The 21,384-nt window shown below is 41.5% G+C and overlaps 1 protein-coding gene across 5 annotated transcripts in view; it reads left to right on the top strand.

The window, feature by feature from the left end:
• Positions 1-21,384, top strand: part of LOC148655270 (1-phosphatidylinositol 4,5-bisphosphate phosphodiesterase zeta-1-like) — a 69,400-nt gene that overhangs the window by 16,120 nt on the left and 31,896 nt on the right. For 3 of the 5 annotated variants that reach the window (XM_088645669.1, XM_088645667.1, XM_088645668.1), the window contains 3 exons: positions 1,568-1,712; positions 8,718-8,870; positions 16,905-17,093. In XM_088645669.1, the coding sequence (XP_088501795.1) occupies positions 1,568-1,712; positions 8,718-8,870; positions 16,905-17,093 (487 nt within the window). The remainder of the gene's footprint in view (positions 1-1,567; positions 1,713-8,717; positions 8,871-16,904; positions 17,094-21,384) is intronic. The other 2 variants (XM_088645670.1, XM_088645672.1) reach the window with 2 other exon arrangements.

The following is a 21,384-nucleotide window of genomic DNA, read 5'->3' as shown; positions in this document are numbered from 1 at the left end:
CATGAAAGACACATTCTGGTGAACTCAGGGAGTGTTACTGTCTATTTCTCTCCACTGTTCTGCCTTTGGGAAAGCTGACAAAACTCTGGCCAGGTTCCAACTCCTTTCTAGCCATGAAAGATTGCTCCTGTGTAAAACACTGACAACCAACCAATAACAGAAAGATATTGGCGACCCAGGTTAAGGGCTGTGAGAGACAGCGGGTATACATTTTCCAGTTCCCTGTCTTACATTGACAAATGGTCTGGGCAGTAAAATCGGCATTTTACTGGAAAGATTCAAGTGAAATACCCGGCTCTAGTGTTCAACAGCAGTGTCTCACCTGGAATTTGAACCCACAACCGTCCATGTTCAAGTCCCTAGCCACTGCTCCACACTATTGGCCTGTACCATGATGTGTTCCACTGATTATTGAAAGAGGGCCTTGGGCCAGTTTCTCCAGTACCGGCCTAAGAGTGAGCTGAATTGTGTATGCTGTTATAATAAAACAGTTTCTTGGCTTAGTGTACATAACAGTGTTAACATAAGCGTGAGTGCGGCTAGACTTTGCAGGAAAACGATGTTGCTGCAGCAGGTGTTGTTGGTGACCCACTAGACAGAACTTTTCTCTCTGGATCAGAATTTCTAAACCTGTGCTCCAGTGTGATGACACAGAGCACTGTACTGTAGGAGCTGATGTCCCACAAATGCAACATTAAAGATTCTTTCTATAATGATGGTCATAGCATTGTTAATAAGAAAAGGGGTGTTTAAGCTCCCCAGATTTTCCCCTTAATGAAACTAAATGTTATTTTTTACTCCATCACTGATCTGCTGGTGTATGAAATGGGTCCTCTCCTGTACTGTATGTGAAAGTATTTCAAGATCCTTTGGGATGAAAACTGCTGTACTGTACAGCTGTAAGTTATCATGTTATCATAATTTCAATTTAGGATATTACCATATAATGTGAAATAAAAAAGCACGTTAAGATAATGGAGATGGACAGAGGCCCAAAAGTACAGTACAGTACATGCCACAATGGTGTACTCACTCTTAGTAACTCAATATGTAAAAAAGATACTCTTAACATTGACCTATTAGTATTATAAGTGACAAAATCAATGATGGTTAAAGATGTATTAAAGTGAGAGAAGAGCTAATGATGCCAAAATTAAAATCCAGGAGGGATGTCCTCTTATCATCTTTTTTTTTTCTGTAAACCACTACAAGAGAAAGTGTATTGTGGATTCATATGAAATCTTTCAAAACTCTGGGTAGGGAGATTGCTGTATGTGTGAAGCCATTTCTGCTACGTTTAGGCAAATCTCCCAAAAAAAAAGTCAGGAACAGCTTCTTGTCTGTGTCAGCATCCCCTGGCATCCAGGGTGCAGAGGTTGAAGGAAGCTTTTCAAAGTGCCTCTAATACCGCAAGTATTAAAATAACTCTTTAGGTGCTGTTTGACTCAGAACACCTGCACTGGAAAGGATAAGCTCTGTATTACAGTAAGTTTTTTTTTCTCTGCTCAGCTCCCTACTTTATCCTTCGCTTGTGATGTTTTTTATTCCTTTTTGTCCCGATGCCCAGTGCTCTGAGGAAAGGCTGCCGGTGCCTGGAGATAGACTGTTGGGATGGGCCTGATCGGGAACCTGTCGTCTACCACGGTTACACTCTGACAAGCAAAATCCTGTTCCGGGACGTCATTGTAACGATAGAGCACCATGCGTTTGAGGTAGGGGGCGGCATGCCTTTGTCTTACCGCATACAGAGAGAGGAGCACTGTGGACTTGCAGCATGCTGTATTTGCTCTGCAGGTGTCTGACTAGCAATTGCCTGCTTAGCAAGAGGCCGCCTGCTGTCTCCTGATTATAACTACTTTTTTTCTCCCCAAAATTTCATTATCTCCAGTCTGATCGTTGCACAGATTACTTTCATGGTAAAAAAAAGATGAGACATGCATGGAATTTAGAGTATTTTTTTTTATCCTGCTATGTTTTATTTTGCCCCAAAGTAAATCTGTTCAAGGAAATTAAACCATGTGGGTGTCAGTGAGGGGGGGTGGGGGAGGGCAGCTGAAGCATGTGTTTTTGAATGCCTTTTTTTTTAAGATTCCTTGTGGATTTATGCAATTATTTCCAAATCAAGCAAATCTTGGTTATTTTTCTGTGTGTTAGACCAATTTGGAAACATCAGTCCTTGACTGCCGACTTATACCAGCAAACAAGAGGTGCAGAAATCCTGTCCTCACAGGCAGGCACTCCCTCTCCCCTTCATTCCACATAGTGAAGACAGCAGCTAGGTTGATGCAGGGAGAACAGATGCGGTTCTTTCTGACTATGCAGCATCACTGGCCTCTGCAGCTCACAGAGCACTGACCAGGTAATTGGGGACAGGTTGAGGATGCATTTGGTGTTACAGTACCAGCATCCAGCCACCAGAGGGCACCCATACCGCCACGGCCTACCTCATCTACTCAGAGGTGTAGAGCTGCCAGACTTCATTAGCCAATCCCAGTACTCTTTCATCACCACGCCTTCCATCTCCAGCCTACTTAAACCCTGTGCTCGGTGCCAACCTTGCTAAGTATTGGGTCTCACTTGGTGAGCTACATAGTTGATACCCCAGCAAGTCTCCCTCGACTGCTTCTTGGTTTATGGACTTTGGGATTGTCTTTTGACCATGATTTCTGGATCTTGTCTTGGGTATTGTATGATTTGTCTCTCTTCTGGCTTTTGACCTTTTTGCTAGTCTTTAGACCTTGTATTTGGATTTCACTAATCATCCTGTTAATGTTTTCCTTGTCACCTGCATAGGGTCCATCACTTTCCGACTAGCTGGTCTCCAGCATAACGTCTGGTTGACTCAAGTCCTTTCTTTATTCTTGAGGAATCTACTGGAAAAAAAAATCTTGTCATAGATGGCTAATGACATTGAGTGGCAGTGTGGAGATCTAGAGAAATGTGGAAGATATATTCTGAAACAACCAGATGCATCATAGGGCTGAAGAGAATGTCCTGCATTTCCTGGCTGAAGGAATTACAAGAGAAGCTGATTGTAAATTCATTTTTATTTCCCCCAAAAATCTGGGTAGGGGATTGTTTGAGGCCAATTCTGTCATGTTCTGCTACTGTTTTCATTAGAGAAGATGTGCAATATCAGATGTGTTTTTTTAAATCTTATATAGAAAATTATGAAGAGATAGCCCTTATACAAGTATATCCTTAAAGATATTAAAGTCAACCTGGCAGACTTCTTGAGAGCCAACAGTGAACCATGAGCCAGAGGACACAAGTGAAAACTGTTAGTGCATTTAAAAGTGAGAATGGGAGGCACTTCTATACACAAAGGGGTTGTGGGAGTGTGAAACACCCAGCCATATTGTTGAAGCTGATATCCTGGCTTCTTTTAGGAAAGAAAGGCTGAGATCCCAATTGGGTTCTAACTATCAAAAGGGCTAGATGGGTCAAATGGACTCCTCTCGGTTGTAGCGTTTCTTCTGTTCTTGTGCGATATGAACTAGTGATCTTAGGTGCCTTCACAGGCTGAGCCACATTTGATACTAATGACCTGCATTTTTAAAAGGTAACTAAGCATATGTGGTTCTAGAAGAACCTTAAATAAAGACAAGTTAGGGCAGCAGGGAAGCTCAGTGGTTGGCATTGCCCCCTTGCTCCTGTAGGGACCCTAGGTCCCAGACCTGTGGTGCTATCTGTGTGGAGATCGCACTGTATGACCTCCCAATGTTTGTGTGTTTTCTCTGGGCGCTCTGGTTTCCTCCTACAGCCCAAAGTCAACCTGTATTGGATAATAGTTAGGAGATGGATGAAAAACGAAGCTAAAGACTGTTCTTTTAATTAAGATCTCAGTAGATAAACCTAACCACATAATGCATAAAATTGGTAGATGAAAATCGAGGAGCTTTTGACATTATCCTACCGATCTCAGTATCTCACTTGAAGAGGAGTTCAGAAACATTATAAAAAAAATAGGTCATAATTAAGTAATCTGATCATTGTGTGGTTTTATTGCTTCCAGAATATCATAGTCAATGATAAATGTACTGAAAAGTTTGTTTTGTTAAACTGTAATCAACATTGTTTTGATATCATTAGGGAAGGTGTACAGTATCAGTTGCTATGCTGAAAAATAGTTGTAATGCATCTAGCAATTTCAGTAGGTCCTCATTAGATTTTAGGCAAACTGAGGCTAGCAGCAGTGGACACAGTCCAAATGAGAGAAACACTTGATGAAGGTCACCTTGGACAGACTTCCACTACCACAGTGGTCCTATGCTGTGGCACCCTTCTCTACAGACCTCCTGGTAGGAGGGCTGGGGCACAGAGAATGCTATTGTGAGGGGTTATTACAGATGCAAAATAAGCACTTGCTCCACATGCCAGCACCACTGCTCCTGTGAGTCCTTAAATCTAGTGGGAGGATGACCGCTACAATATAAAATAGCCATATCACAGCTGTAATAATGGCATATACTGTAATTGATATCTGTTGGAACTTACCACTTGTTTCACTTTGGTGAAATAAGTAAGCTTTCACAAAACCGAGACTTTCACTTCAATGTTCTTTTTCCAGTGGGAAAATCAATACTGGCACTCAGACAGATCTGTCTTCAGCATGGCCTGGCCATCAACACCGCTCTGCCTCAACATTGTTTTATTTGAAAACTGACAGGATATGGACATACTCCGTGTCACCTGACTTTCTTTCATATAATCCTCTTACCTGTAAGTCCCAGAGAGGGCTGAGCTGGGCAGACCCCTGCGAAAAAAGATTGAACTCGGGCTCCTCGGGGCCATTAGCCCTACTCCTTTCGGAGCAGGGAAAGACTAAAGCCAAGAACTGCACACCCCAGAGCTGACCGTGATCTACAAAAGCCGATTCGTGCTTACAGATCTGGAAAATACCAGTTCCTTCTACAAGCAAACGCCAGTATCGCTGAGATAAGTGACATTCTGTAAAAGCAACAGTGGCTCATGTACAGAAAGCCAAGGGACAAGGGAGCCATTGTGAGAACCCATGTGAACAACATAGATTAGTATGCGCATCCTCTTAGGAAGCACAGTTTCACATGCAAATACACCATAGACAAGCCGTTATTTAATGTAAGTGAATTGATTTATAAACATATTGAATTACAGGAGGCACAGTGGCAAGCATTGGTGCCTTGCAACTCTGGGGCCCTGAGGTACTGTGGGTGTGGAGTTTATGTTGTCCCTGTGTTTGCATGGGTTACCACTTGGAGCTCTGTTTTACTCCCACATGTCAAAGACATACTGGTTTGGGTAATTGGCTTCTGGGAAAATTGGCTTTGGTGAGTTTCTGTGCCTGTGTGTTCCCTGTGGTGGACTGGTATTCTGTCCAGGGTGTTTCCTTCCTTGTGCCTGTTTCTTGCTGGGATAGGCTCCGGTTTCCCCCTGACGCTGTATTGTATAAAGTGGTTAGAATATAGATGGATGTATTGAAGTGTTCTAGATAGAATAACCATTAATTGAAGGGATTTTAAAAGGATTTTTGAGGAACATTTTAACACTACTGTAGGTTGAAAATTAAAACTGCATGAACTGTTCAGTCGGGTGATTTTTAACAAAATCTGTATTCTGGTAATTCTTATTCTGAGAACTTCCTTCTGCTCTTGCACGTACCTTGGAAAGCTATAGTGACATGTGCAATTATATGAATTGCAGGACTGCCTGCCTCAGTCCACTTGCATTATGAGTTCGCAAATTCCTATTAGACTCACAAGTCTGCTGAAATTAACTTTCCCAAAGCCTTGAAGAAGACATGACTGCTCTACAAAATTTGCCTCCAAGCAGATTTCAGCTGTGGCTTATGTACAGTAGTTTTAAGATAGTCCACCATGCTTCACACTATTCTGTTTTCTCTGTGCTAGTGAAATTCTAGTAACGCTTCCCAAAACATTCTACAGCTTGTAGGCTTTCATTCATCAGCACTTAAACAGAAAATTAAAAGAAGCTATTAAAATTAACCAGCCAATTAATCAATTAATGAGCCAGTCTCTCAAATGAAATGCAGGCGCAAATTAAATCAAGACTGCCTCGCATGCACATAGGGAATTGCAAACTTCTGGCTTAGTGCCAGCTTTCTGTTTACCACTAAGTGCCTTTTTTCTGTTTCTTACAAAAAAAAACAAGAGCAAGAATGGAACTACACCACACCCAGTTGAGTGAAAGTACAGCATGAAAAAATGCACTAGAAAATCAAAGAAGAAAATAGATGAAGTGGAACACTTAATTAGTCAAGCTAATATTGATGTTTTCATGAGGCAATTAAGGAAATAAGCCTCTGCATGTGGAAGTGCCAATATTGAATGGGGGTGGCCAGGATCAAATACTAAGAATAAAAAGGCAAACAAAAGCTGAGATAAACTTCACTACTGAGCACACATAGCAGATGACGTTTCGAGCAAACAAAATGGGGAAACTCAGTGAAGAGGCTACTTATGGGGGGGAAAAGAACAGGGTGTTTATGTTGACAGATTATTTATATCCTCTAGACAATGTAGTGAAGGCAAACAAAAAATGCGAGGGTATACAGTTAGAAGCAAAGAATTCAAATTGACGGATGTTATGTGAAATTGTAAAATAAACTAGCAAGGCCTTGTTTAGAGTTTTAAGTGTTTTGGTCACCACGTTATAGACCAAATAACGCTACTCAGGAATCCATCCAGTGAAGAGCATCCTGATTCCTTCTAGGACATAAGGGAATGTCCTGCACTGACAAGCTGAAGGCATTAAACCTTTCTCCTCTCAAAAAGCGGGGATTACAAAGGGACTTGATACAAGTATTCAAAATCCTTAAAGGCACTAATTTAGACAGCCCACAGGAGATCTTCCAAACAGAACACTTTACACAGAGTTGTCTGAGTATGAAACAAGCTACCCAGACATGTTGTTGAAGCTGATACCGTTGTTTCTTTTGAGAACCCCGTTTCAATTAACAACTGACTACCAGACAGACGAGATTGGTCCAATGGCCTTGTTCTGTAACCATTCGTATTTTCTTATTGCTGGCATTAAGAAGGGAAGGGAGCAGAACCAATGATACAATATTCCAAAGGGATATGTAAATTGTCATAGGCGGGCTGAAGTTATCCTTGCATAATACTTGTATTGGTGGTGGTGGAAGGGAGTCCCCATTACCTGTAAAGTGCTTTGAGTGGAGTGTCCAGAAAAGCACTATTGTGCTTATATAGTGTAAGCAATTATTATTATTATTATTATTATTATTATTATTATTATTATTATTAAACTAGGACCCCAGGAAACAGGAGTCAGATGCTTCTATTCAGGTATTGCACCAGGATGGAAGGTTACAAGACTTTTTATTTGTTAAAAAGCAATGGGGGAGTTTAGTATGATTTTTTGACACTACATTGCTGTAAATGGAGGGTGGCATAGTGCTAAGGTTAAGGCTTTAGACTTATAAAAGAGGTTATATATTCAAGTCCCTACTGCAGACAGTGTTATTGTGCGCCTAAATGAAGTCATACTGTAGTTACCACAGTTGCTCCAGTCCATTCAGCTGTATAAATGGGCCTAGCATTGCTGGGAGGGGTTAGTGTTACGACCACGGTCTGTAGTCCGTGTCGGGTTTTGGTGCAGACCCTGAATGATGCAGTAAGAGCTGGAGAAACCAGGAGGTGTGGTATGGGAAAACACACAGGGGTTTAATGGTGCACAAAATAACAGTGACAGTAAGTGGGGGAGACAAAGAATAGCGTCCAAATCCGAGCAGCTCCAAAGGTAGGTCAGGGCACAGTCCGGGAGTTCGTCAACAATAAATCCATCCTCTGATGCAACAAGGTTAAAATCCCCAGGAAGGGGGAAAACACGAACACAGGCAAAACATGGAGGTCCTAGGGTGTTGAGCCCCGAGGACTGGCGGAGCTAAACTTTAAATACCAGTACACATACTGTAACTGGGTACAGCTAGGGAGCTTAGCAACAATCACAGGACTAATATCTGGAGTAGTGGAGGGCCCTCTAGGGCAGGAATGTGGGGTGTGACCGTTATCCCTGTAATGGACTGGTGTCCTATCCAGGGGGAGTCGTATGCTTTCTTGTCCACTTAACAGTACAGATATTGGGATGAACCTCCCTAACTCTTGAATTGACTTTACCTTTTACTTTTCCATTTAGTAACTTGATGGTTGAGACACTGCTACTGTATTTTTTTTTTGCTTTGGATGGTTTGAATTGAAAAACAAGTTCCTGTAGTCACATGGCATATTAAGAAGTTATGAGCTTGATCGATATTCATATTTATACTGTGACAGTCCAGTGCAGTACCAAGTAATTACGGAGCAGTTTCACAGCTAGTTGTCTCATTTGGTGCTAAAATCCGATTTTAAAAAGAGCCTCCGGTTTCTTCCACATAAGCTTAATTGAGTCCAAAACATCAGACCTATAGTACAGTATGAAGGGGATAATGTTAAAGAGCTGAAGTGTGTTCTGTGTTCTGAAATTTATATTTCCTTTTTAGAAACAAAACATCTTGTTATGTTTTGTGCTTTAGAGCTCATAATGAGCTACATATCAAAGTATTTTGAAATGGAACTATCAATTTTAAATTAAATACGCTCTATATTTTATATATTTTAAGCCCACAGAGTACTATTGGATAACTGTAATGAGTATCAGCATTAAAGTCTGTTCAGTACCAAGATTCAGATGAGACTTACTGACTGTACAATCTGCAGGTCTCCCCCTACCCTGTGATCCTTTCCCTGGAGAACCACTGCACACCTCCCCAGCAGGAGATAATGGCTCGCTACCTCAGAGGAATCCTGGGAAACAGACTGCTGGACATGACTGTCAACAACAACTTCTCCAGAGAGCTGCCCTCCCCCAACGTGAGTCTCTCCCCACCTGCCCCCCAGTTGTTCATGTCTTCCTCTTCTTCGTTTTAGAGAACCTTCGATTTGTCTTCACTTTGTATACATCATTGTGAGAATCCTGCAAGTAAGGCAGATTTTAGGGTCATCTGTTCAAAAAAAGTTTTTTTTTTTCCAACTTCTGATTTAAAATACAATCATGGGTAAAATCAGAGGGCTTTACTGTGGTGAAACATAACCAAAAAGATTTCCTTCTTCAATTAAATGAAATATGGAACATAGATATAGTATATCTCATTTTTATAAAAAGGAGGAGTGATAGTATCTAGCGTTATTGTTCAGTCGTGGTTCCTTGCGGAATATTTATTTTAGCTCTGAAAATGTAGTGCTTGGAGATATTAAAGTTTGGATGCATAAGGCAAGCGATGCCATGTCTACAGAAAGACGTGGGCAGCTATGATGTCTTGGCGCTTTATTGGGGTTTGGTTTTGTGTGGTGTTATTAAAGTGTTTTATTCTAATACTATGAATGTTTCAAAATCTATTTTTGATCTCTTATGACTTAAAGTGTAGTTTGTTTCTTCCTGCTCTGATACTCATGGAAATTTAATTTTATTTTATCGACTTGAGGAATTTCTTTCCCCATTCTTTTACTGTATACAATTCCGCAGATTGAGCGGCACTGCCCAGGTTCAGCACTTACTGGGTGTGATCTCTTACTGCTGAGCTGCAGATAGGGTGCCTTGACAACATTGTAGAACTCGGACCCCTAGCAGCTTTTAAGAGCATCTCTTTGGTATTTTGAGAGTAACAGATAAAAACGCACAAAAGGGAGAAGGGAATTCTGCTCCTTGTGTTTCACTGGTGGCTATTTCTCAATTTGCAATAGGTTTAAATTGAGTGGGTCCTTCAGATGTTATGAAGAGGTGCCCCTCGAGGCTCTTTGGAATTACTGTTCTATACCCACCACTTTGATACCCATGCACTGAGGCCTGAAGCTTCTGCTGCTTATTTGAAAGGAATGCCTTCTGCTCCTGCTCCTTCACGTAGCTGATACTTGGCATCTGTAACGAACAGTTCTTTCCGGACCCTATGCGGACAACACAATCCGAAGAAGTGGGGGAAACACTAGGAAAACGTCATGCAGGAAAACGGGGCTGAAAACAGGGGGGCGTGTCCAAAGTGCGCTGGTGCATGGGGGAGGTGTGGCCGAGGCAAACAAGCCAAAAGAGTAATCCTTAGAGGGTATCCAAAAACACACGAGTAAGTCCAAAGCCAGGAGATCCATCAAAACAAGGAATTAAAAACCATGAACCGGGTCGGAACCGGTGGACAGGGAACGGGAACGGAGATTAAAACCTTAACGGGACCAGGCGCTTCCAGGTCCCGGACTCGCACGGTGCAGAAACCAGATGCAGAGCCAGGATGAGCGTCAGCGCCTGGCTTTTAAGGTGGGCTGGGTAAAAGGGATCAGGTGCACAGAATTAAATCTAAAGTGAAAGGGCTGGAGCACCCTTAAGGAGGGGGGACTATAATCGTGACAGCATCTCCTGTTCAAGGGCTAGTATTGTCTTTCGTCTCCTGATTTTTTTTTTTAAAGTGCAGCCAGTTTGGATGAAGGTGACCAAAACACATCAAGGTGTACTGCCATGTTCGACACTATAAATGTCAAATTCATACTGTACATAAACAGTATACTGTATACTATTTGTATCCCTGTGTTTGGGGTGCAGCTGTTAGCCTTGCTGCCTCACAGCACTGGGCTCTGGGTTCAATATTGGATCGGGGTGCTATCTGTGTGGAGTTTGGATGTTCTCCCCACGTTCACATGGGTGTCATCCCTGTGCTCTGATTTCTTACCCCAGTCGAAAGGCATACTGGCTTCTGGGAAAGTTAGCCCCGGTGTGGGTTTGTGTATCTGTGCTTGTCTGTGTGTGCTCTTGCTCCAGCTCCCCTGTGACCCTGAATTGGATGAAGCAGTTAGGAAATGGATGAATTGATGGATGTTTGTGGGAACTTCCCATTGATTTACATGGCAAGGACAGACCAAAATTGTGGATTTGTCAGGCATGTAATTTTAAGAATCCTTACACTTATATAGTGCTTTTCTGGACACTATGTGATGGCAGCCATAGTGCTCCAGTACAATCACCACCCACCAGCTCTCAGTGGGAAGGAGAACAGAGTGATGAAGCTAGTTCAGAGATGGAGATTATTAGGCGGCCATTATTGGTAAAGGCCAACGGGACATTTGGCCAGGATGCTGGGGTAACACCCCTACTCTTTTTGAGAAGCACCTTGGAATTTCGAATGACAACAGAGAGTCAGGACCATGGTTTTATGCATCATCCAAAGGATGGCACCTTTTTTACAACATGTCTCTGTCGCTATACTAGCGCATTAGGACCTACATAGACTGCAGGGTGAGCGCCTCCTACTGGCCCCTCTAAGGTACTCACCAGGCTCCCAACAGCTTATAATAATAATAATGTTGTTTTTTTATTAGCCCTGTACAATTTCTTGCATTAGGAATTCATCTTTTCACATACCCCAGCTTTTCTCCATGGAGACACAGACAGGGAGAGAAGCTTGGGGTCAGAGCGCAGGGTCAGCCATTGTACGGCACCCCTGGAGCAGTTAGGGTTAAGGGCCTTGCTCAGGGGCCCAACGGAGTAGGATTCCTCTACCAGCCGTGGGATTTGAACCAGCAAACTTCCAGTCACAGGCGCAGATCCTTAGCCACAGAGCCACCGCTCCGCCCCAGTAGGTTGGGTTGCCAGTTGTGAGTTGCAGGTTAATATGACTGCAGTTTAGGGAATGACACTAATAGACTGAAAAAAAACTGAACCTTTTCAGTCTTGAACAGAGAAGACTTTGAGGGAATCTGGTATTAGTGATTATTCAAAATCCTCAATCCACCCAGAGCACTTCTTCAGGGTGAGCATTTAAAACCAAAGCAAGAGCAGTTCTTTACCCAACAAGTTGTACAACTGTTCTCACAATGCTTTCATTTAGCTTATGTCTGGTATAAAGTGATTCACAATAACAGCTGGTGTTGAAACAGGTACTCTGATGACCCTTTTGTATATACTGTGCATGGAAGAACTTTAAGTTCTCAGTATTTTTCTTTCCATTGTTTTTTTTTCCATGTCTTCAGGCCCCATGCGCCACCTGAGGAAAGGTTGGTCTGTCACAAGCATAGCTTTAAAATAGGCACAGAAGGCAGCTTTGTATGCAGCACAGCAATTCCAGTGAGGCTGAGCCTTAACACAGAAGACGGTTTTCTTTTTTTTTTTTCTTTAGCTTGACCTTCAGAAGGTGGGGAAAAATAAAATATCTCTGCAAGATAGCCTAATGTCCGACATTATGTGGAACACGCATTAGTAAAACAAAATCAAGACTTTACTTACTGTGAGTGGAAGCCAGTGTAGAGCGTGAGAGTGAGACGTCCTTTTTTGTTTTAGTGAGATCTCAATCTGTCATCTTCTGCACTAGCTGGAACTTTGACAAAGCACAAGAAATCGGTCACACCTTGACACTGGTCTGGTTGAGATAAAAAATATATCGCCAACATATTCCAATTGAATTTTTAATCTTCACAATCTCTCAGAAGTTTTTGTCTTTGTCTACAATAATAATGGAGCATTTGTTTTCAATTTAGCCATCAACTGGAATGAGAAAAAGGTGTAATTCACAAAATACTGACAAGAAGGTCATTAACTTTTAAGGTTAACTAGAAGTACTGTATAAGTGTTAGAATTAAATACCTGAATATACTTTGAATGATTAAACCTAGGTTTTAGGTTTCAAAACTCATAAGTTGTTTCTGTTTCCTAAATAAATACCTCTTATATGTTGTTGAGGTAGAGAGCAGCTTGTTATTGACAGCATATTTCATATTTGATCAGACACTTATTTGTGTGTCTCTGGTAAAGTAAAACAGGAAAATAAATTCCTGTTCCTCTGGCTCAAGTGAACATCTAACACCAGTAATACTCTTGATCCTGAAGGGATGCAGTCCACCTGGTGTTATAGGTAATTTTTATCCTATGATATTGATTCAAATTAAGTGGAATGAAAACCACAAGACTCAGTGACCTTCCAGGAACAGGAATGAATACTAATGCCCTACACTGACACAATACAGGAACTAAATATTTTCAGTCTTGAACAGAGATATGACTGCAAGAAAACCCGATCCACAAATTCGTTGACAAAGTCAAAACACTGGACATTTCCAGAATCAACAAATTTGGAAACTGAAAATTAGAGGCACTTCTTTACACAAGGGGTTGTGGGAGTATGGAACAAGCTACTCACTGATATTGATTAAGCTGGTGTCCTGTCTTCCAGTAGAAAGTGGCTGGATGAGATGCTTAATTAGCTACTAAAAACCAAACAAGCTGTAATTTTCAGCACTGCAGATTATTCTTTTAGGGCTTCATTTAGCTGGTTTAGGAAATAATCCATAGTTTGCCTGGTTCTCTTATACTGAAATCCATACATTTAAGTCTCATAATCAGTGTATACCAAGTAATGCAGTAAGAAGGACAGTGCTGAGTTTGGCTTCTTATTTAAGTACTTTGATTTCACCCTGAATCATTAAATGCATTTAAATCTAGCCATCCCACATAGGGAAATGTAATAGAACAGACAGATTCATGAATGCACAATGACAGCTGCACAGGAGCATGCAGTTGGATCTATTGGTACTGTATGTAATGGCCTGAACCTGCAGGGGGAAAGACTCCCATGTTGTTGGTCATAAAGGTGTTCCATTTCCATCCCCCGTTATACCAGTGAGAGACACAAAGGAATAGACAGAAGAGCTGGACCTAAGAGTATTTAAAGTAAGTTCTGCTTTTCTTTGATGGTGGGATGAAATGTGTATGCTCCCCCTTCTGATGATCAATCACAAGCTTGGCTCCAGACCACTTTCTAGTGACAGATGCTCAAGGTGCTTATGGCATTCTATGTGGGGGCGAGATCACCCTGATAATGGTTTAATTTTGAACATGACATATTTCATTCAGACCTTGTTTGTAGTCTTAGAAACTTGCTCCATACTTGGTCTTTAAGGCGAATGAACCCCAGCGTGTAACTGACCAGCACAGGGACAACTGCTTCTTGCATACCTGGTAATTAGATGCAATAATGATCTCCCATTCCTTCTTATCTCCTCCTACCTCCCTCAGTGCCCTTGCAGCTGCCTTTGGCTCTACTGCACAAGGGGTGGTCCTGGCTTCATTGTGTACAGAACTAGGCTGTTGTCTTTCAACCGAGTATCTCTTTGCCTTCCTGGAATATGATTCATTATGTTCTGAGGTGTTGTCTTCATTTTTTTTTTAATTCTAGCATGCTGGCATGTGTAACAAGTCAACAATCCCCCCTTGCGAGGAAGATTTTCTATGCTTTCAAATATTGTGTTTATGTCTAGCAGAAGAAAAGACCAATAAAACCGGAAAAAAACCAACAAATCAACAATACAAAAACACAGGTCAAACCTCTACATCATATTGAAAGGGTATTATTTTCATTGTGAGAGGTATCTCAATGGCTTTGTGAAACTCTATTCATCTGGGGCAAAGACAGATTTGAAAGGCTGTAATTTTTTACTCCAAACAGCTTATCTCAGCTCTGTAAGTAAGTTGTCTCGATGGGTAGTATTTAAATTGTTGATCTTGTTTAGAGGAGAAAAACCTCTGTGTTACATTGAACGCATTGGCGCTCTTCAATAAAAGCGAAGCAGGACTCTTCAAAAACAGAAAACTTCTGAAGAAGTGAAGGTCACATGTACTGTGTGACGTTTAATTGAAATTCCTCTTGTTGTTGTGATGAAACCATGTACTTTTTCCCATTGTTCACATGATTCCTTAAAAAACAGCTTGGCTGGTGTTCAGATCTTCTAGGGAAGGTCTTTAATTATTAATACATGAGGTCTTGATCATGTAGTACCTCTCAACGGTACAGTAAATATGCTCTTGGTAAGACCATAGGCAGGCAAGTTGGCTGTTTTTCTGACCGAAAGCTGACAGTTTGCAGTGCCAGGTTGCTTTTGCTATGCTTTCCTATTTTCTTCAGAAAATTCCCAGGTTCTTTTAAGGTAATAGAAATGTTTCTGGTAATCCATATTTGGCAGCAGCATTGTCTATTTTCACAATTAATTATTGTTACAAAGCTTCCATGAATGATTAATGAAATAGATGCATATGCAATATTTAGGACATTAATTCAGAAACAGACTGTGAAAGAAAACCCCCATATGCGTAGGCTGCAAAGGAAAAAGTAATAGGTTTATTCCATCCTGAAAAAAAGAAGAAAGAGAACACAAAGTTTTGGCCGTGGAGCCTTCTTCAAGTGTGAGGATAATTAAATAATTACATTAATTTAAGAAAGTTAATTTAAGAGTGGGTGGGGGCACTATGCTGTAAAAAGGAGCCATTCTTTGGATGGGATGTAAAACCGATGTCTTGACTCTCCGTGATCATTAAAAATCCCAGGGTGTTTCTCAAAGAGTAGAGGTGTTACCCCCATGTCTTGGCCAAATTTCTCCCCGTCTTTTATCAATCATGGCCTCCTAATAATCCCCATCTATGAATTGGCTTCATCACTCTGTTCTCCTCCCCACTGATAGCTGGTGTATCGTGAGTATGTGCCAGGGGGGGCTACACATTGGTGGTGGGAAAGGAGATTCCAAATTACCCGTAAAGCCTTTGAAAGGAGTGTCCATCATTCCGTTAACTTATTAGAGTGCTTTTCTGATGTTAATGATGATAAAGATTATTAGTAGAAGTAGAAGTATTAATTTAATAATAATACAGCTCTTCCAGAGCCAATCTGCCAGCCACAGTATCTAACTTACATGATGCCCTTTAAAAACCAACATCAAGATTGTCCATGACTGACCGAGTGTTTCATATCAGTCATCAAACACCTATTAATCATTTAGGCAGCATTAATAAATGGCCCAGAACACAAAACTCTCCCGAATAGGGACAATGTACAGTATGTTTGAATAAGAATTATTTCTAAAAAATATAATTTGTTCTGGATGCAGAAATTTCAACACTGTACTATGAGTGGCCAAAACTAAAGAACTCAGAATTCCTTTTGTATCTTGTATCTGTGTATTCGATAGAATAGTGAGTCCTTTATTGGAACCTGCCTCAAATCTGATGAAGCATAGTGCTTTGTGATGATTATGTAGTATTTTGAGAATACTAAAAAAATAGTTCTTTAGTCTAAAATTGTCAATGGCCCTAGGACACAGTTGCATTAATATTCATCCTGTGTTCAGTGCAGTCTGCCAAATGTACTTAGCTGAGAAGCTAGGCAAGCCCACTCAAGACTAGAAAGTGACTTGACTTGGCAGGAAAACCCTATATTTACTTAGCACATTTATTCCACCCACACAATTCTTCTGTCCAATTACGAGCAAACCCAGTAAAGAAAAAGATGAAAAAAACATAATGTTGTGGGATTTTTATTTATTTTTTAAAAATTGTTCTTAGACAAAGGCCACAATTTAGTGTTCCGCAATAATGGAGTGTGAGCATACACTTTAGTGACAGTCAGAGCTATCAGTCTCGCCTTTTTTTATGGCATAGAGTGCTTTTTTCTTCCTAGTTGATCAAAACATTCTTATTTTATTATTGTTGAGTTAATTTTGTTTCCATTTATTGTTAAATGATGAATTGTAATTCTAGAACAGTACAGTTTCCAGAATAAATTCAGCATTCTGGCAGTATTGGATCCCCCATTGTTTAATACCTGTATACTGTATCAAATACAAGATTCTGCTTGAAAGTGTAAGTCACTTTGTTTTCCCCACATGAAGGCCATTGAGATTGTTTAGATCCATAATCTTCTAAATTGTGAACTGCAGCAATCTACCAAGAGGGATATTTGAAACATGAAAAAATGTATTTCTCTTCCTTGGTGTTGAAAGGAACAGGTTTTAAGACACTTTCTGCACAAGACAAGACCTCAAGACAACACTCATAAGGATTTAATTGGTTTGGTGTCTTGACTGCTGGATTTACTTCATCTGCAGGATCTGAAATACAAGATACTGATAAAGAACAAGAAAATTGGCCTCCTGCAGGACACCATTCTGAGGACAGGAACAGACAGGCAAGGGGAGGTTGGAGAGTGTGAGGAGAGTGAAGACGAGGAGTCTGAGGAAGAAACACCTAAGAGAAAAAAGCATTTTTCCAAATCGGAAAAGACGGTAGAAAAGAAAGTAAGTCAGTGACAGAGATAGACAAGTGACAAATACTCAGTTTGTGTAGCTTGTTAACATACAGTATCCAATACTGAACAAGGTGAAAACTGTCACGAACAGTTCTTTCCGGGCTTTATGCAGACGACACAATCCGGAATAGTGAGGAAACAGTGGGGGGAAAAGTCATGTAGGAGACGGGAATGGAGACAGGGGGCGTGTCCTTGGTGTGGAGGTGTCCAGGGGAAGTGAGTCCGGGGCGAACAATCCAAGAAGTAGTCCAAACGGGGAATCCAAAACACAAGCATAAGTCCATGACCAGGCGATCCTTCCGGGAGAATAAAAACGGGAACCAGGTCGGGACCGGCGGGGGGGAACAGGAACAGAAAGTTAAAACCTCAGAATAGGGACCTGAACCTCAGATGAACCTCTCAAACAAATTTGACCATTTTTCAGTCAATCAGTTTTTCGGTTTTGACAGATAAAAGCTTTAGCTCCTACTGTTTCACTATATTGGTAGACAGAACTAAAGAGATTTCTTTCTTTTTTCTGTATAGAAAGTGAAAGACAGTGAACAGCTAAAGTACAGTAATTCCTAACTTCAGCCTAAGACATATAAAGGTGGTCTTTTTAGATCATGTGTGCACAACTGACTTGGTTTATCTACAAAGTACACATTCTACATTCACCTCCTGGAACACTGCAATCGTCTTTTGTCTGCTCACTTCTTGCTCAAGATGTTCATTTTGAAAACAGACGGATGTTCAGCACAATTCTTCTTTCTGGCACTAAGCGGCCCGATCCATTACAACTCCAGTCTGGTTGTGCCTACTGTATGTACCCAAACTTATGGAAAACAATGACTACTCCAGCACTTTCCCTTCTTCAACAGCTCATTTTATTTTTCATTTGCTTCTCCATGTTACATTTTCAAAAATGCAAAATTCTCAGCCAGACAGGCATCCTCACTCCTCCAAAACCATTAAAAACTCTCTTCTACCAACCAGCAGTGTAAAACCTAACACCTCCTCCAGGAATGGAAGAAAACAAACTGTAGAAAGGAGTAGGTGCTTATGACACCTTGGGGCTGAGAAGCATAGTGATCACATCCCTGGTCTCATGATGGGTGGGTTGTGGGTTTGACTCCCTGCTGTGGTACCCTTGAGTGAGGTAGGTACCCCGGTTGTGCAGTCCAACCATCTGTATACGTAGGGACCAGCTTTGTGAGGGAATACTCACTGCAATGGAATGGTGTTCCATCTGGGGTGTGTGGGGGTGGGTCATATGCTCACTAGAACACCACAGCAACCAGGGTAAGCTCTGGCTTGATGAACCACTGTGGAGCAGATATGGAAATTACCAACCCACTCATGACACTTCTTCTCCTTCCATATGCCCATATATCTGGTGAAACTCAATACATACTGTACTGTATGAATGTCCAGCTCACCGGTCAATGTGAGCTATGCTCTTATACGGGTGAAACCATTATCTGTGGCTTTAACTTCGACTATATGTACGCAAAAGAAGAAATCTCTCCACCCCCTCAGCACTGTGAAATAGAAAAAGTTAATTAATATTCATTCACATAATTTATAGTGACTGCATGCTCTTAACATGCACCATAAACCTTAAACATGTTCCTTGAAAGAAAGATTGATTCCATGCTGAACAGTAAAATAGTAAAAGACCACAAAACTTAATTTTGGCTGCGGAGCTCATTTTTTATTTGACTTTCTTTGCAGCTCACATGCTGACACAGCACCCCACTTGAACCTCGATAGATAGCCCACAGTTCTTAATCATTAAAAGGCCTATTTTATTCCCCCTTTAAAAATATAAATGTGTCACAGCTGAGCTTAGTTACAAGGTGCTGGCTGAATAGTAAATCAGAGTTGTCTTCTGAGTAATTAAGTCAGTTTTTTCAATATCAGTTCAGCCCCATCACCCTTATGCCACAGACTTCAAATCCACTCCAGCTGTCTTTAGTATTAAATGACCCTAGAGCCGATGCCCCAGAGAAACTCCCAACTCTCTCAGCTTCAAAAGAATGAGAGAACTGCTTATACTTCCATTCTCCTTCCTCACTCCAATCCAGCTTGTGAAAACTCATCTTTCCATCAGTGACACATCAAAGGCCACGGCCAGTGGGGAAAAAGATGTTTTGTACACACATCCAAGGAATTGGGAGCTTATTTAAACCAGCATCAGAGGTAATAATAATAATAATAATTGCTTACACTTATATAGCGCTTTTCTGGACACTCCACTCAAAGCGCTTTTACAGGTAATGGGGACTCCCCTCCACCACCACCAATGTGCAGCATCCACCTGGATGATGCGACGGCAGCCATAGTGCGCCAGAACGCTCACCACACATCAGCTATCAGTGGGGAGGAGAGCAGAGTAATGTAGCCAATTCATAGAGGGGGATTATTAGGAGGCCATGATTAGTAAGGGCCAATTGGAAATTTGGCCAGGACACCGGGGTTACACCCCTACTCTTTTCGAGAAGCGCCCTGGGATTTTTTTATGACCACAGAGAGTCAGGACCTCAGTTTTACGTCTCATCCGAAGGACGGCGCCTGTTTACAGTATAGTGTCCCCGTCACTATACTGGGGCATTAGGACCCACATGGACCGCAGGGTGAGCGCCCCCCGCTGGCCCCACTAACACCTCTTCCAGCAGCAACCTTAGTTTTTCCCAGGCGGTCTCACATCCAGGTACTGACCAGGCTCACACCTGCTTAGCTTCAGTGGGTTGCCAGTTGTGAGTTGCAGGGTGATATGGCTGCTATGCTATGAGGTGCAGTGTTTGCACTCTTAAAGCATGTGTCGGCAGTCACAGTTCATTAAACAATCTGCAGAAGACAGTAAGGGGGTTTTCAGACAACATTCATTTCAAGGCATTGTTTATTAGGCCATTGGATTGTGCTGTCATATTATTTTTCCTTAAAAGTTATTTTCATCACAATGAAAATGCCTTGAAGTGAAGGGGCTATGTTGCCTCAAAAATATGAAGTGTCAGCTCTGGGAATCTCATTTAATGCGCCTGTTAGTTCAAATTGTGCATGAGATGTACAAGTACTGTTTGTGTTAGTTCTTCTACTTACTGTACATGGGGAAACAGTTTTATTTGCAAGTGGAGTGTGCTTTTAACACTTAATTCTAGATTGGAGTGGAAGCTTAGATGGTGACGTCAGGGCCCCAGCAATCCTAATATCTCTTTTTAAAGTAAAACAAAACTATGGAACTACAACCTAAGGAACTGTACAAAATGAATTTGAATAGCAGGATTATCGGTAGCACTACAAGAATGGCAGAGTGAAGGGAGCACAGCCTCAGTTGTTATATGTTTTGCGATCAGAAAGCAGATTTCCAGGGGTACAAAGTTCTGTCTACTTAAACAACTCTACAGAGTACTGACATTACCCAGTGTTGTGGTTGTGCATCACATATTAAGGAAGAAAACCATGGTTCCAGAAAGTGATGTCATTGACACAGTGAGCTCCCTCACAGAATAAACAGCACTGTGACCTTAAAGATAGCTTATTACAACCAGAAATGTCAGCACTGACATCCCAATTGGCTTGTAAAGGCTGCATTATACTGGATGCACATTTCAGCTCCCATCAACCGTATTCACATCTAGTAGAATTGAGAGGCAGGACAGAGGCAGATAATGTCAGGAGAACTAGCTGTTTTCCATGTGAGGCACAGCCAAACTCCTAGCCAAAGCTTTTTAATTCACTTTGTGTAACTATCCTTTTCATGTGGTAAAAACAATTCCCCCATCCCTCCTGTCACCTGTGTATTCACTTTAAGGTTGCAAGAGACAGTCCGGCTGCCAAAACAAAGAATGAAATGATTTTTACTCTTGAAATGAAGAACAGGTCGAGAACTGACAAATTACTCTACCAGTTGAATTAAAGGTTTTAAGGGCAGACTTTAGGAAAGCTGGTTGCACAAGCCCAAAAGGAATTCAGTTAGGACACAAGATTCAGCAACACCCCTACTCTGACAAACAGTGTCCTGTGATCTTTACTGACCAAGTAGGCAGAGCGTCATTGCATCATCTCTCTCAGCGCCTGCCTTGAGTCACCTCACCGGGGCATGGATTGAGAAATGTTGGAAAAAGTAGAAAGAGCACCACCTACAGATCCACTAACACTACTTACACTTACAGCAACCACCAGGCTACCCTTGGAGGTTTCCCATCTGGGACTGACCAGGCCCAACCTTACATAGCTGTTCTGATCCAACGAGATTTTAATATACTGAACAACATAATGCTACTGTACTTAGAGTTACA

Source organism: Lepisosteus platostomus, chromosome 9, assembly GCF_059453375.1.
Source record: "Lepisosteus platostomus isolate fLepPlt1 chromosome 9, fLepPlt1.hap1, whole genome shotgun sequence".
Taxonomy (NCBI): Eukaryota; Metazoa; Chordata; class Actinopteri; order Semionotiformes; family Lepisosteidae; genus Lepisosteus; species Lepisosteus platostomus.
This window is presented reverse-complemented; position numbering and strand designations above follow the sequence as displayed.